Source organism: Dunckerocampus dactyliophorus, chromosome 3, assembly GCF_027744805.1.
Source record: "Dunckerocampus dactyliophorus isolate RoL2022-P2 chromosome 3, RoL_Ddac_1.1, whole genome shotgun sequence".
Taxonomy (NCBI): Eukaryota; Metazoa; Chordata; class Actinopteri; order Syngnathiformes; family Syngnathidae; genus Dunckerocampus; species Dunckerocampus dactyliophorus.
In genome coordinates this window covers 10,675,314-10,689,981 of record NC_072821.1, presented here as the reverse complement: position 1 = coordinate 10,689,981, position 14,668 = coordinate 10,675,314, and the positions used below count along the sequence as shown (strand labels likewise).

Here is a 14,668-nt window from a genome sequence, read left to right as displayed (position 1 = left end):
CATTAGTGACAGGAAGAAAAGCGCTGACTGGCTTTAGGAGAAGTTGTTTCGCTTTCATGTGTAAATCTCTCCATCCCTAAATATAAGCCTACTTGTCTTTGTCAGACATTTTTTCTTTAGGGACAAAAAAAAATAATGGTAATTGTAATGATTTAATTTATTTTGAACATACAAGTTACAGAATGCAGTAGTATAGTCTGCAAATAATACTAGCTTTAGGTCTTTTGGGGAAATACGTTCTATTTATTGTTTTTTTACTTAAGCACATATCATCCACTCCCTTCCTCTCTTAGCAACAAAATCTAATTAGCCACGCTCTTACTTCGGTAATTCTTTCTGTTGCATGGTGTAAACCTTGCCGGTATCTCCTTATATGGTGCAAGGCTGAGCCCTGGTGGGGAGATGATGAACTACACATTCACCGTGCACAACAGGAATGAATGAAGAATAAAATAATACAACGCAGCTTCACGAGAAAATGGAGCTAATGTGTCTTTGGGAATTTCGGTCCCTTTGAAATCAGAGGTCACCGAAAGGCGCAACTACGATTTGTCATTGGACATGAAGTCAGAACAGTGCAAAACTGATCGTGGTGACTCTTGTTTACCTTCGCTGCTTTCCGTTCATTACTTGGTATCATATGATGACGTGCCTGTTTTTATGTTAACATAAAAAACGGCGTCTCAATCATCTCAACAGTATAACACTGAAATGATTTTTCCATGATAGACCCATAACGTGGGAATACCTCATGTGTTCCTTCCTATTGGCCAATTTGAAATTGTCCTTCCCACTTCTATTGGCGGTAAGATTTCCAATAATATGTCACTCATTCAGAAAGGATGTTGGACACAGCCAGCCATACATTATGACAAGCAACGACAAAAAATATTACTGGAACATTGCACATGTTTGAACAACACACAATTAGTTAGTGACCAAATATGTTATTGAGTGCTTGCGCGTGTTCAAATATGTTATAAATAAGTAATTGACATGTTCCGCTCGATAGTTGGACGATGGTACTGGTCTTCCATGCCTCCGTTGTGATTTCCTGTTTGGGTCCCTTATTTTGTAGTGTTATTTCCTGTTTTTCTCCATCGGCGTCATCTTTGTTCAGACTTCAGAGCGCTTAGAGCACAACTGATGTTGTTGCAATTAGCGTGTTATTTAGTTCATGTATGTCCTCATGTTAGTTGCCGAATCATTAGCTTTTCAATATTTCACACTTGCTGGACGTTTGTAGCCATGGACGTCACTAGCTGCCTGCGTGCATTTTGCATTCCGGTAAGCATTGCTAATAAACAGCCCCGTGTGTGCATTACACATTTTGACTCGAACTACTTCACTTCCTGGAAGCTACACTTTTTTCCCCTTAATTACTATATTGTTTACGCCTACCACAATGTCTACGCATCCTGGGGTAGCACAGCACGCTAGTTCAGCGCAGTGTTGCATTTATTTTGCTAAATTTACTAGTAAATAAAGACAAACGGGTTTTCATCAGATGTTGTTTTTAGTTTTTCGCAGTATATTTATAAAGGGGGTCACGAGGCTAAAGGTCAGGGTTCCAAATTCATCAAACCCATATTCCAAACATGCCTTTATGGACCTTGCTTTGTGCTCTGGGAACAGAATATGACCTTCCTCAAAGTGCCAACTTGGAAGCATACAGTTGTCCATAATATCTTGGTGAGATGAAGAATCAGGATTCCCTGGAATTAAGGAGTGGAGTCTTAATTAAGAGGTGTGCCTCAAGACTTACGAGCATTGCAACTGTCAATCCATCCATCTTTTATGCTGCTCAAAAACCACCAACTCTGGTATATTAAAAAAAATCTTTTATTTCAGTTTAATCATGTAGGCTATTAGTTCATTCGCTCTCCGCTTGTCGCGCTGTCCCGACCTAATGAGCAGATAAATTGGAAATTAGGAAATTAGTCATGGAAGACAAAAAGACATTGGTTTTACAGTGTTTAGCTCATGTTCATTTACGTCTTTGTGTTTCAACCAGTGACCATCTTACAAAAAGAAAAAAAAAAACTTTGTTATATCACCACTGTGAGTCATTGTTGCTGTAGCAGTTCAAACACGAAGTGCTCTGGTTACAAGTAGAGGAGATTTTGGGGAGGGGATACAAGCTTTTGTTTATTATAAAACATTTCTTGTGAGAGTATGACCTGAACTGGCAACTGTCTTGTTTTTGTAATAATGGATTTCATTACAGGGAGTTAATCTAAAGCATGTGGCTGTTTATGCATCATCCCTGCTATAAAACTCCATGCACTTATTTGCAGTCGACCCCGCTTTGCAATCCCCAGACAGCAATTCCGCATTAACAATTGAGTTTATTGCAGCCTGTGAAGGCTTTTATCCCAAAGTAAAGTATGAGTCTCTCTTCCATCAAGATGAATCGCCAAATATGCATATTGATTTAATGTCTTTTATTCTTCAGGGAGGGTTTTTATGGTGGTCCAAGCCTGATAATAAAAGACACAATTAAAAATATTGGAATTGTTGAGTTTGATGAGGAGGTTGGCTTTGACACTGTGAGGCCGCCATAAAATGAGATAAAATATCACCTACATGCTTGTCAGGAAGTGTTTGGTCCTTGGTTGTTTGAACTTGTTGACTCCTTTCATGTTCAAGTTCTTCACCATATGTCCATCCTTTTGACATATCTACAATTACACGTGTGCAGTCATTAGGTGACAGTAATTGCACCAGTCTCGCAAAAAACAATTGTTTTGTTTTATGTCAGCAGTTGACAGGTATAGGAAAATAAATCAACCAGTCAATGAGTGAATAAGAGCTGGTAACATTACTGTAAAAACATCAAAAATCAGTTTGTTGTGAACTCCTGCACACAAGGCGGCAAGAGGATGGATCCATACTAGAAATCAAACATGTCGCTCTGCTTCTTGGCCAGCTTGGCCACCTCTTGCCGTATCGCGTGCACAAGTGCAGAGGTGGAGAGGTTGCTCAAGGGAATGCTATCCATGTCCTTCCCCTCCTGCGGCAGGCTTTTCTGGGATGCTGTGCTCTGGATGGCAGGTTGTTGGTCCAGAGTCTGAGTGTACTGTAAGGGGAGTACGGAGGGGCTCCCCTGTGGGTAGCGAGGATGAGGAAAAGCCTCAACATATCCTGGCAAGGGCAGCTGGAAAACAAGATAGAGGACTCATAAAAACTACCGAGCTTTGTTTGTTGCTAATGCTACTAAAGGAGACATGGGCTTGAAAGTTATCCAAGCAGGAGATGCACATGAGAGCACCTGCAGATCACACAAAGATTGTTGAAACCTGTTCACTTTTGGCTCAGATCTAGATAAAGGTGCAAACTGACAACTTTATCTGCATTAGTTTGTAAGGCACATTACCAATCTACTGTAATGTGTACTGTCTCTGCTCTACTGCCATCTTGTGGAGTCAAAAAACTACATCAGTAGGTTGCCTACAGCCACAGGTATTGATGCAAATATGTGGTGCTAATTATAGACCGTGCTCAGTTCATTGAATAGAGACGCTAACTGGAGCTTTTGCAGTCGTGCAACAATAATCCACAAACATTTGCCTGACAGTTATTGCAAACATTTGGGGGTAAAATGCGATTCAGAAGCAAAAGTGCTATTGCTTCGACATATCGATACTATTTGAAGTTTTGAAGAAATCGATTCGACATTTTTGCATAGCTCTGACGAATGAACCTGTACTGTGCCTGGCAATCTGAACTTTGACCTTTGTAATGGCCACAGCATTAAAATATGATCAAAACAATAGTCAAAACGAATTGTCAGTTTTAGTGCTCGTATTAAAGTTAGCCAATATTAGCCTATTATTGGCATTATTTACTGCAAGTTTATGATGTTAGCTGCAAGCATCCCTTACTGAGTCTGCCCACTGAGGCGGCACATCTTCAGGTTCTGGAGGATAAGACATCCAGGATGGACTGTGGTAGGAAGTGGGCGAGGTGGAGACGTAATAGTCCGAGTAGCCGGTCCTGCTGGCTGGGATGGAATAGACGGCTGTTATTGGGTTTCCTGCAGAGGGAGAGCATGGAAAGTGCATTTTGGCACAAGGGGTATGGCAAACACATTATGTCTTTACTTTTAAAATGTCACCTTGGCTCATTGTCCACTCACCTGAGTAGTTGGACACAGGCTGCTCTACAGTGATAGATGGAAGTGCTGCCCTGGAGCTCGGCCCATATGGGTTGTTGTCATGTGGACTCTGCATTTCAGTGACTGATGTCTGAGAGCTCCTTCCCTTGGGGCCCAGGTCAGAGATGGACCTGAGCAGGAATGTAGACGCATAAATGCCGTGTTATACTAAGTACTCACCACTAGAGGGCAGGAACACTCCGAGAGGATGAGGTATCAGCTAATTAACATTCTTGCCATACCCCAATGCACTAGTTCACTATTAAAATTTATAAAGGGCCTGAGCACATTATCTAGTGAATATCAAGTCTCTGAAAATGGATGTGAAGAGTAATAAATGTATGCAACAGACAGCATGAGTGAGGCCTCATGAGGATTACCGTCTTAAGGAGGTGCCAGGAGGGGGTCCAGTGCGGGGTGGCAAAGGGGGAGGAGAGCTAATTGCCATATCAGGCAGCTGGGTGAAGTGAAAGGCCTACAAGAGAGGATGACAAGTATTTCAAATAACATAAATTTGATTATTAAAGGAGAGGATTGGGCGTACTGGTTTAGGCAGACTGCACTGGTACACGTCCGCTCCATAAGATGGGCTCCACTGCAGTCCTCCACGACCACAGTTCATTGTGCCCGGGGCGCTAGTCACCACATCTGCATAAGGAAGTGGAGCGACACTGTATTGATCAGGAGGAGGGCGAGGGTGGGAGTGCGAATGCCTCCCGGATGTGGACTGTCCCCCCGACGCCAGGCTGAATGCCTCCTCCAGGAGCAGGTGCATCTGCTGCCGCACTTCATCAATAGACGGCTGTGAGCTCAGAGTGGACGTCTGTGATTGGCCTTTCAGACCGCGGCCATACACGAAGCCTCTCTGGTCCATGAAATGGTCCACGTTTGTCTCTTTGATCAACTCAGGCTCAGTCTGGAAGAAACACATGAGAGTGACACTTGACAAGTGAAATGGCTCTTTAAACTATTGTAATGTGTGGTTCTAGCAACAAAATGCACTGTAACACCAACGGATTAATGGATGCTGGGGCTGCACGGTGGCTTGTGGTTAGTATGTCAGCCTTACAGTCAAGAAATCGAGGATTTGAATCTCCATTGTATGGAGTTGGCATTTTCTCCCCGTGCTTGTGTGGGTTTTTCCTCTGGGTCGTCCAGCTTCATCCCACATTCCTAAAGCATACTTTTTAGGTTCATTGAAGACTAAGGCTGAATCCCAATTCCACTCTGTAGCCCTTCCCCTTTGTTTACCCCCACCCCTTAAACCGAGGGCCAAAGAGAAGACGCCACTAAGAAATGGGACACCACTTGATTCTCATTACGTCGTCACCCTTCCCACTTGCTGGCTGTGACGTAGGAGGATGAGGCAATTCAGTTTTTCATAATAAATGTTTCCTACCTAAAGTGAGGTGCATACATTTCTACATTATGTCATTGTTATATAGCCTACATTGTTATAAGCAACACATTTTTACAAATTATGACATTTATTGCCAAACAGCAAACACTGAATAAATAACAGCTTACAGTCAACACTGTAAGAACATTTATAAAAATAGAAAATGTATCAAATATACATATGAAATAGAAATAAAAATATGACAAACTTTATGAACATCAACAAATGTATAAACCATATAAGTATTATTTCAAGGTTTAAAAAGCTCGCTGTTTTGGCCTCGATCTCCTCCTGTCGTTGATGTTCTCTCTCAGATTCTTTTGTAAGAAAGTAATGGCATTTAGTTGCGTTTGACTTTTCCATACTGGGATTGCAGCTTTTGATTGGTCCTGGAGTGCTGTGTGGTGTAGAAGAGGGCTGACTTCAGCATCTCCTGCAGGAATGACACATATGCATGATTGATGGGCTACAACTATTGACCCATTGTATATACTGTACAATAATAATAGTAATAGTAGTATATTAATAGTGTGTTGCAAACAACTAGACTGATGGCTTAAAAAAATAGATGGGACAATGTTAAGATTCCAAGAGTTGAATAAACTTTGATAATTGGGTGTGCTGTCCACACTTGGCCATCTCACTTCCTGACCATCCATACTGTATGCTGACTACAATAAAAAGATCTCGCCATTCACAATTCACAGCAAACAGACTTCACTACGATGTGCTGCGCTATTTGAGTGATTAGACAGCTAATATAAAACGTGAACGTCACAGCACAGTTCAGTAACGTAACTTCCCCTCCCTAGCAAGCTAGCGAGCAATTTTAAAATCCAACTTACAATTAACAGGCTAATGTGGTTGCTATTTAGTATTGTCTAATCATATGAAATGCAGTAGATTGCAATGAAGTTAGATATTGCTGTTAGTCAGCTATTATCACCAGCGACAACTTAAAAGATGCCAAATATTTACATGGTGTAGCAAAGGATTGAATATTTAACAAAACATGAGTGACGTTGCTGTGAAAATCAGTAATTATGCTTGATTACTTACATTTATATGCTTCTTTCAATCGCCGCTCTGCCATCTTGTCAGCGGGAGTGCTGAATCCGTGGAAACTCCTCCTACGCCTTTCTTTCAAGTCTGGTCCGTGACCACACTTGGTATCTATGGCTGTACACCCCCTAGCCGTTGCCCCTTGATTTAGGGACAATTGAGACACCACTTGATTCTTGTGAACGCGCAAAACCTCGGAGTAAGCACTAAGATAAGGGGTAAGTAATGGAATTGGGATTCAAGCTAAATTGTCCATAGGTGTGAATGGTGGTTTGTCTATAATAGCAATAGTAGTATAGGATGTGCCCTGTGATGGCCTAGCAACCCGTCCAGGGTGTACCCCGCCTCTCAAAACAAGTCAACCGGGATAGACTCCAGTCCTAATGAGGATAAGCGGTATAAGAAATGGATGGATCAATATTGTGTTACAATTTGTTTGAATTTCAAAAGAAGGTTTCCTGTAAAATGGGAATATAAATGGTTTGTTACATGATCGTCACCATCATAAAACTCTTTACTGATGTTCGCCTTTTTGAAGTAACAATTCAAAATGTTAAAAAAACACTTTGAAATTGTCATTCAAGTGTAAAAACAAGTTAACCACTATAAAATGCCAAACAAAACAAAAAAACTGCCATTACTTTGCCTTAGTAATGATGTGTATTTTACAACATTCCGGCTCTATTTCCTCAAGTTGTTGTTCTTGTTGACCATGGTTTTTGGCATACAAAACGCAAAGTACACATCTGAAGTTAACATTTTGATGCTTACCAAACTCTTGTGAGCTCTTGTGAGGTACGCAGACATACAGTATGTTTACGTTTCGCTCAATCTGTTTGAATATCTAAGTGTTGCCAAAGAAAAAGCAAAACATAAACCCAGAATGAATTGTTCGCTTTCTGAACTTAGTGACTTTAGAGGAAACTTTTCCATAAATGTTTCTCTCAAATTTAGATTCATACAGCCCTAGATTTACTGCACAATCATTGCATTGTGTGTGGAATATGCAAATGCGACTGACTGGGATAGGCTTCAGCTTCTCTATGACCCTACACAGGATGAGTGGTAGAAAATGGATGGATGGAGTCTGTAAATAAGTGGTAAATCCATATAGATGCTGACAAGGTATTGACGGTGTATGGATGGCTAAATGTCACATGCATTAACTAGTCGGTTCAACAAGTGGTGAGCTCACTCAAACAATCGGCCATTGTTCCTTATTTCTCCTCATCATTGCACATCCTAACCACTACATAACCTTTCAATCCCTTCCCAAATCTTTCACCTCGCCTGTATATTTGCAGACAAATGAAAATGAGTTGGAAACTGCCCTACTTCCTGTGCAAATAGAAGGTTGCCACGGGAGACCTGTCGTAGTGCACCTCATAAATCAGTCCCCCTGCAACATGGAAAGGGAGAAATATCTGCAGTGATGAGGCCTACAGCTACACTGGTCCCCTTGTAATCAACAAAACCCGGAAACTGGAAGAAAAAAAAAGCTTTGACTATGACACGCAGCACACACAAACACCAGTTAGAGGTCAGCCTTTTTAAATGGTTTGTCACGCTTGTCTTCTCTAATAAAAGTCTTATAGTTTTTAGTGACATTTTGTACTGTGAAGACTAAACTATCCAAAATTCCCTTCTGTGCATATTATATCAAATTCACAAAGTCAGTCTGGATGGCAGACATTAAAATTGGCCATATCAGGAAAATTACAGGCGTAATTAATAGTTGCTCCACTCTGCTGTGTCATGCAGACCACTGAGTAAGGTTACATCCTAATATGCATTTCTTTCATTAGCTGGACTAAACATAAAAGGGGAGGAGGTCAATAGCATTTAAGTCTCTGATATCACTGCTTATATGACTTACAAAAGAACACCTCGCAGTAAAAACACCAAGGCGGAATGGTCTGCTACTGTACATTACACGTGGGAGCCAGGAACTATAATGGAACAATCCAAAATGTCAGCATGAAACAGTCAGATGGATATGCATTATACATCAAGACCATATAAATGTTAATTTGGATTATGAATGAAGCAACTGTCTTCCATGGGATTGCTCCTGTCCCACACTGTATCCACAACTGAGAATACGTTGCTTTCTATCTTGATGTTTTAAAATAGGCCAAGAAGGCACAGATTTATTGCTAACATTCCATGTCTGATTAGGATTTGGCCCGGTTTTGCATTCCATGAGACTCAATTAAACAACTTATTGCAAATTATAACAACTATAACGTACAGAATTTGCATATAACTCAAACATGCAATTTTGATCAAATGTATGGTATTTCATTGGTACATGTATGGTACTGTACAGTAGTATTTCCGTCGTATATTTGTGCATTGTTTATAGTATGCCATGTTATGGATTGTTATAGTATTTTGTTTGTGTAGTTCATGAAATTCAAATATGCCATTTTATGGTATTGTATGGCATTATTGTATGAGATGGCATGACATAACATGACATGGTATGGTATGACCTTGATGTATGGTATGTTATGGTATGGTATGACCGTGATGTGACATGGTATGGTATGGCATGGCATTGCCCTTTACTATGGTATAGTATGTTATGTTGTGGTGGATTGTTCCAAGGTTTTGACTCACATCATAGCCACTGTTCCGGATTCCTTTCCTGGGTCTCTCCCTCATCACGAGGAGGTCCATCTCAGTTCCTCCAGGACTTGGAGTGTTCAGGCTCTGTCTGCTGCGATAGGATGTCTGCCCCACCTGGGAGCGCCTGCAGACCACAAACAAAAATGTGGGAAGCCATCCGATCGGATTCATAGTTTCCTAGGATATCTAGTCTTAGATTTTTCCATCTTTTTGGTCCAAATGTGGGCGGAACAGCAGTTAAATTGAGCTTCAGTCATGAGAGTGCATTCAGAGCAAATCAATTAAAACTCATTCATTTGTTTTAGTGTCCCATGAGTGTGACAGGAGGTTTTATGATGCCAGAAAACATAAACAAGTAGGGTTAGAGTATGACTTAATTGCAGTTATGCAGTTTCATCACTGAACGAAAAGTGATGATAAAGCAGAATTGAATGTTCTATTTAAATTGTTTTCTTCTGGGGGGGCCAACTAGTTTGGCTGCTGACATTTCCACTTATCCTCACCTTACATGAGGCTTGACATAGGTGGAATTCCGCTCCTCATCTAGCTCCGCCTTCCCGTGATGGTGCCGCTGACTTTGCAAGAGGCCCCGTCCTCCGCAACTGCTGCCATCTATGGAAGGAAAGTCGTAATAGCCCTTCTTCTTCGCCTTGAGTCGCAGCTTGTTCCTATAGTGGTCGATGTCTGACCTCTGCTTGTGAGCCAAGTTCACCTACAAGGATGGAGGAGAGGAGGGAGTGGAAGAGAAACATTGGGATGCTGGTTCAAAGCCAACATAACACTACAGTATACAGTACATCTCAGCCAATAGGACTCGAATGATGCACATAAATTACCTCTCCATTGACCATGGCAGAGTCGTGGTTGCGGTCAGAAGATGCATGCTGCGAGTACTTTGGATGAGCCGTTATTGGCTTTATAGAAATGAGCTGCAGAGAGCCCGAAGAGGAATCATATGGATCTGGAGAACAGAGAGGAACTTTACTCATAATGCGACTACAAATATCTCTGATCATTACTTTGTCACAGGTCACAGCAGACTTTACGTGCACATACCTTTTGTGGAGTTTTCAAGTTCAATTTGCCTTTAAACATAACTGAAGTTAGCTTAGCAGGTTTGAAAAATGCTTTTCTTTATTTTTCTCGAGTTGCTACACCTCCACTAGCGTCTCCCTGGGGAAGCCCGCCTCACACTTTGTTTCATTTTGTGGACCTATTGTCGATTAATCCCATCTTGAAGCAAATGAGGCAAAATGGAGTGCACTACTTGGCTGCAACCAGCAGAGGAGCTGTTGAGTCAGTCTCAACTAGTTTGCCGTCTAAAGAAGTACAAGATGCGCGATGGGAAATTGATCTACATCCTTGCTCACAAATCCTAAGGGCAACATTATTTTACTCAGTACAACATTGGCATGGAAACAGGAGTTCAAAACATCCAGAGAAAGATCGTCCAATCACTTTTACAGCAATTAATTGATGCTTAATTTTCCCTGAGTCAAATCCCTAATTGATATATGACTTTTTTTAATGTTAGCAATCCATGTTGAATACATGGCACCAATCTCAAGCTTTTCTGACTCCTAATTAGTGATCTAATAAGTGTAATTAACACACTAACATCCATAGTGGGACCTGCTGTATTATATATGCATTAATATTATGGATCATGTCCACCTCTGCATGCTGCGGACTGCTAACATTTTGGTTATCATAATGCAGAGAAGAGAGTGTTTTTCTGAGTGTGCCCATTGTATGAAAATGAATAACCAACCAGTAAGCGATAGTGCCGTTAGTGACACACATGACCTTGTCTCAGGAGGCATGAATTATTTTGTATTTGCACCCGTGTGAGATTCTCACCGTCTCTCTTGCGCTCCTCCTCCTTTGTCAGTTTCTGCTGCGCTGTGATTTTCGGCGCCATCAACCCCCTGACGGAATTCCGCCTCTCTGATTCGCTGCTGATGACGGAACCGTCCTCATTCAACAACTTGCTGGAAGTAACCATAGCAACAGGAGAGGCGGTGAGCTCTCAGCAAGCTGGGCTCGCCGCCAGGTTATGTCACCCCCTCCCCTTAACAGCCTCACCTTCCTGCTTCACCGGAAAACATTGAACTATGATGCCAATTGTTTGCTAAAAGAATGCAACAATGCATGCTGCCTATGTTGGAAACATTTATGTTTTACCGTGGAAGGATGCATAATTGGGCTATGAATTTGTTCTAATCATCTTCACCTCCCATCTCCAACGATGATGGAGGCCTACACCATGTTTACCCACATGCATGTACCATGTATTAGTGCATGGTGTGTCTGTTATGTTATCCATGATCAACTGATAGGACGTCTTTCTGCTGTGAATAAGACAAACGCGTGCCTCCGTCCACCTCATGTAAAAGTGGCTTTAAACGCCACACTGTAGATGGAATTAGTGCTGATCACGGTTCGTCTCGGAGGACGCCACTCCGACAGTGACATCAAAGCGCCGCAGTCCATCCCCTATTTGTCTGCTAAGAACGATAACAGCAAAGAGAGAGCGAGAGAGAGAGGCTGCCCTCCCTGCTCTGGTTGAAGCAGCGCTGAACGGCCTTAACAAAGACGTGCGCTGTGTGATAACTAATAGAGACGTAGAGAACACATTTACATAGCTTGCATGAGAGGGGGAAGTTGGGTTAATAGATGTGGAATCATGACAAAAGAGTGGGGAAAAGGGAGCATGAGGAATCTTTAGAGAAAAAGAACCTTACTACAGACAACAGTGACTGCATTTGGCATAGGAGTAGGACTACACTACATTGTACTTTTCAAATAGCTTAAATGTGCCATTTTATTGTATTAATTAATTATCTACAGTATACTGTATCTATCTATCTGCTGTACATCATGCTTCTCCAGCTGCACTGTGGAGGACCAGAAGGACCTGCAGCGGGTGGTGAACACTGGCTACTCTTACAGATTTACACATTTACGCTGGCGACTCCAAAAGAAGGCCAGAAATATCAGTGAGGACCACACTCACCCTGGACATTCTTTGTTTTCCTCACTCCCCTTTGGAAAAAGATGGGACACTAAAAACATAAAAACAAGTTCAAACACAGCGTCTTCCCCCACTCAGTGAAAAGCATCGTCTCTCCCCCTTAAAAAATGTTTACAACTACGTCACCCGTTTGAATTTATGTATGATTCTGACGTGCACTGCTGTATTTTTTATAGCATATGATTTGTCCGTCAATTTACACTACAATATTCACAAGCCATTGTACAGTATCAAATTACATTCTATTATTTTTGCTTCATTCGATTTTATGTCATTCAAGTGAAAGACCATATACCATTTTATTGTGTGCTTTTAAACAGCCCAAACTAACAGCTAAACTGCATTTCACCACTATTACTGTTCAACACAGTGACATCAAAGTGACTGTAATGCTATCTTCAGCCATTCATCTAGAAAGACATCTCTCAGGTCGGGTGCCACTGACGTTTAGCTAACAAAGCAAATTCATCCACCAGATTGCAGCATAACCACAGAGCACGTTCTCCATGTTCATTCACATAATTTGCCATTGTGCTTGGTGACACCATTTTATGGTTAGGGGCTGTGGTTTTCATAATTAGGGTGGTCATGTAGGCTTGGTCAAGGGGTTAGGGTAATCATGTTTAAGGTTTTACAGTTTGGGTTTTCGTCATGGTTTGGGGTTAGAATTAAGGGTTAGAGTTTTGTCATGGTTGTGGTTTAGGTTTAGGGTAAAGGTTTTGCCATGGTTAGGGTTTAATGAGTATGACTGGTTTTATGTTAGGGCTTGGGTTTTAGCGTAGGGTTAGGACAGGAGTCGGCAACCCACGGCTCTGGAGCCGCATGCAGCTCTTCAGCCTCCTTGTTGTGGCTCCTTTCACAATGCTCGAATATTTTTTTTCATATAATCGATTGGGAAAAATGCGTATTTTTGAGAAGAGTTAAAAATGTCTGACTTTCTGTAAGACTGTGAATGCATCCTGGCTGAGTGATTGGATGAGCGTGAGGAAGGGAGGGGGAGCCACTGTTTGCCTGCCTGAGTTTGATGAGATGTGACAGACACATCTTTTCCTGCCTCGGTAAGCTAACCGCTAATATATCCCCCAGAAAAGAAACATCTGAGAAGAAAATAATTCTGCATGTCTAGATTCCTTTGTCTTCGCTTCCAACGATGCTGCCTTACCTGTATGCTAGAAATGTGGCGAGAAACAACAAAAAACATTTTCCAAACAAGCACTCAACACTTTATGAAAAATAGTTCCCACCAACCGCGTATCATTTATACAAGATCTCAATAGTCTCAAATAGTACGTTTAACTGTGTTCCTGTTAATTATATGCATTACCTCAAATGATTGCAATATCGGAAGTATCAATATTTTGATTCGAGAATAGTGCTAATACTGCTAATATCAATATTTCTGTATCGATCCGCACATCACTACTAGTTGGCATCTGTTGCACATGCACAGTACACTTTGATTTGTTGTATTCTGTTGTTGTAGCTGGTAAAATTAAGAAATTAAATTCATAGATATTGGCACTCCGATACAAGCAGTCAATTCCAGACTCCGCCCCGTTCCAAAAAGGACATTGCAGCCAAGTGCAAAACTTGTCATGTACAAGCTTCCCGTGGTGGCACAAAAGCGGGGAAGTTTAATACAACCAACCTCATCGCGCATTTGAAGCATTCATTAGTCATTAGCTATAACAGAAAAGTGCCAGCCCCTGTCGGTGGTGAGTAATGTTGGGTTTAAATGCTTCATTGAGCACGTGGACCCTTGCTACATTATGCCTAGCTGCCACTACTTTGTGGATAAAACAATACCCCACATGCATAAAGTAAATGGGTCAGTTTTTCTCAGTCCTACTGTTGCTGGCTATTGTTCTCTGAGTAATATCTCTTCATCAAGCCTTTTGTAATATTGTACACTACAAAATAAATAATAAAAGTATACAGTGTTCCCTCGCGACATTGCGGTTCACCTTTCGCAGACTCACAATTTTTTTTTAAATGCAAATTTTGTAAGTTTGTTTTTTAACAGCATATTAGAGTGATCCATCAGTGCTCTGTTTTATGCGTCTGTTGTTGTATTTACCACTTCTATCAGTAGATAGTGTTGTATACTCATGTGAGAGTTGAAGACGTGTCCAAACTTGTCCAATCACAACAGTTCTGATTGGATAAGGGAGAACCCGCCCGTTGTGTTCTGCGTTCTGATTGGCTGTAGACCATTGTCAATCAATCTCCTTAGGACTGCCTGTTTCCTGTTGTTTGATCGCTAGCTGGTAGCGATTACACAGGCTGAATGAAGGCAGATGTTACTCAGCTGTAGGGCGCCTGGAGTACTGTAAATGAATCTTCGGTTCATGGAGGACGACAAGGGGGACGAGCCACGATCAGAAGA

The 14,668-nt window shown here is 41.5% G+C and overlaps 1 protein-coding gene across 2 annotated transcripts in view; it reads right to left on the bottom strand.

Annotated features, from left to right (window-relative positions):
* Positions 1-1,677: 1,677 nt before the first annotated feature.
* The window catches only part of kiaa1549lb (KIAA1549-like b), a 66,544-nt gene continuing 53,553 nt past the window's right edge, over positions 1,678-14,668 (bottom strand). For both annotated transcript variants that reach the window (XM_054770605.1, XM_054770606.1), the window contains 9 exons: positions 11,109-11,239; positions 10,085-10,209; positions 9,752-9,960; positions 9,240-9,372; positions 4,701-5,072; positions 4,537-4,631; positions 4,139-4,287; positions 3,885-4,036; positions 1,678-3,157 (listed from right to left, as the gene is read on the bottom strand). In XM_054770605.1, coding sequence (XP_054626580.1) covers positions 2,894-3,157; positions 3,885-4,036; positions 4,139-4,287; positions 4,537-4,631; positions 4,701-5,072; positions 9,240-9,372; positions 9,752-9,960; positions 10,085-10,209; positions 11,109-11,239 — 1,630 coding nt within the window. In that variant the 3' untranslated portion in view covers positions 1,678-2,893. The remainder of the gene's footprint in view (positions 3,158-3,884; positions 4,037-4,138; positions 4,288-4,536; positions 4,632-4,700; positions 5,073-9,239; positions 9,373-9,751; positions 9,961-10,084; positions 10,210-11,108; positions 11,240-14,668) is intronic.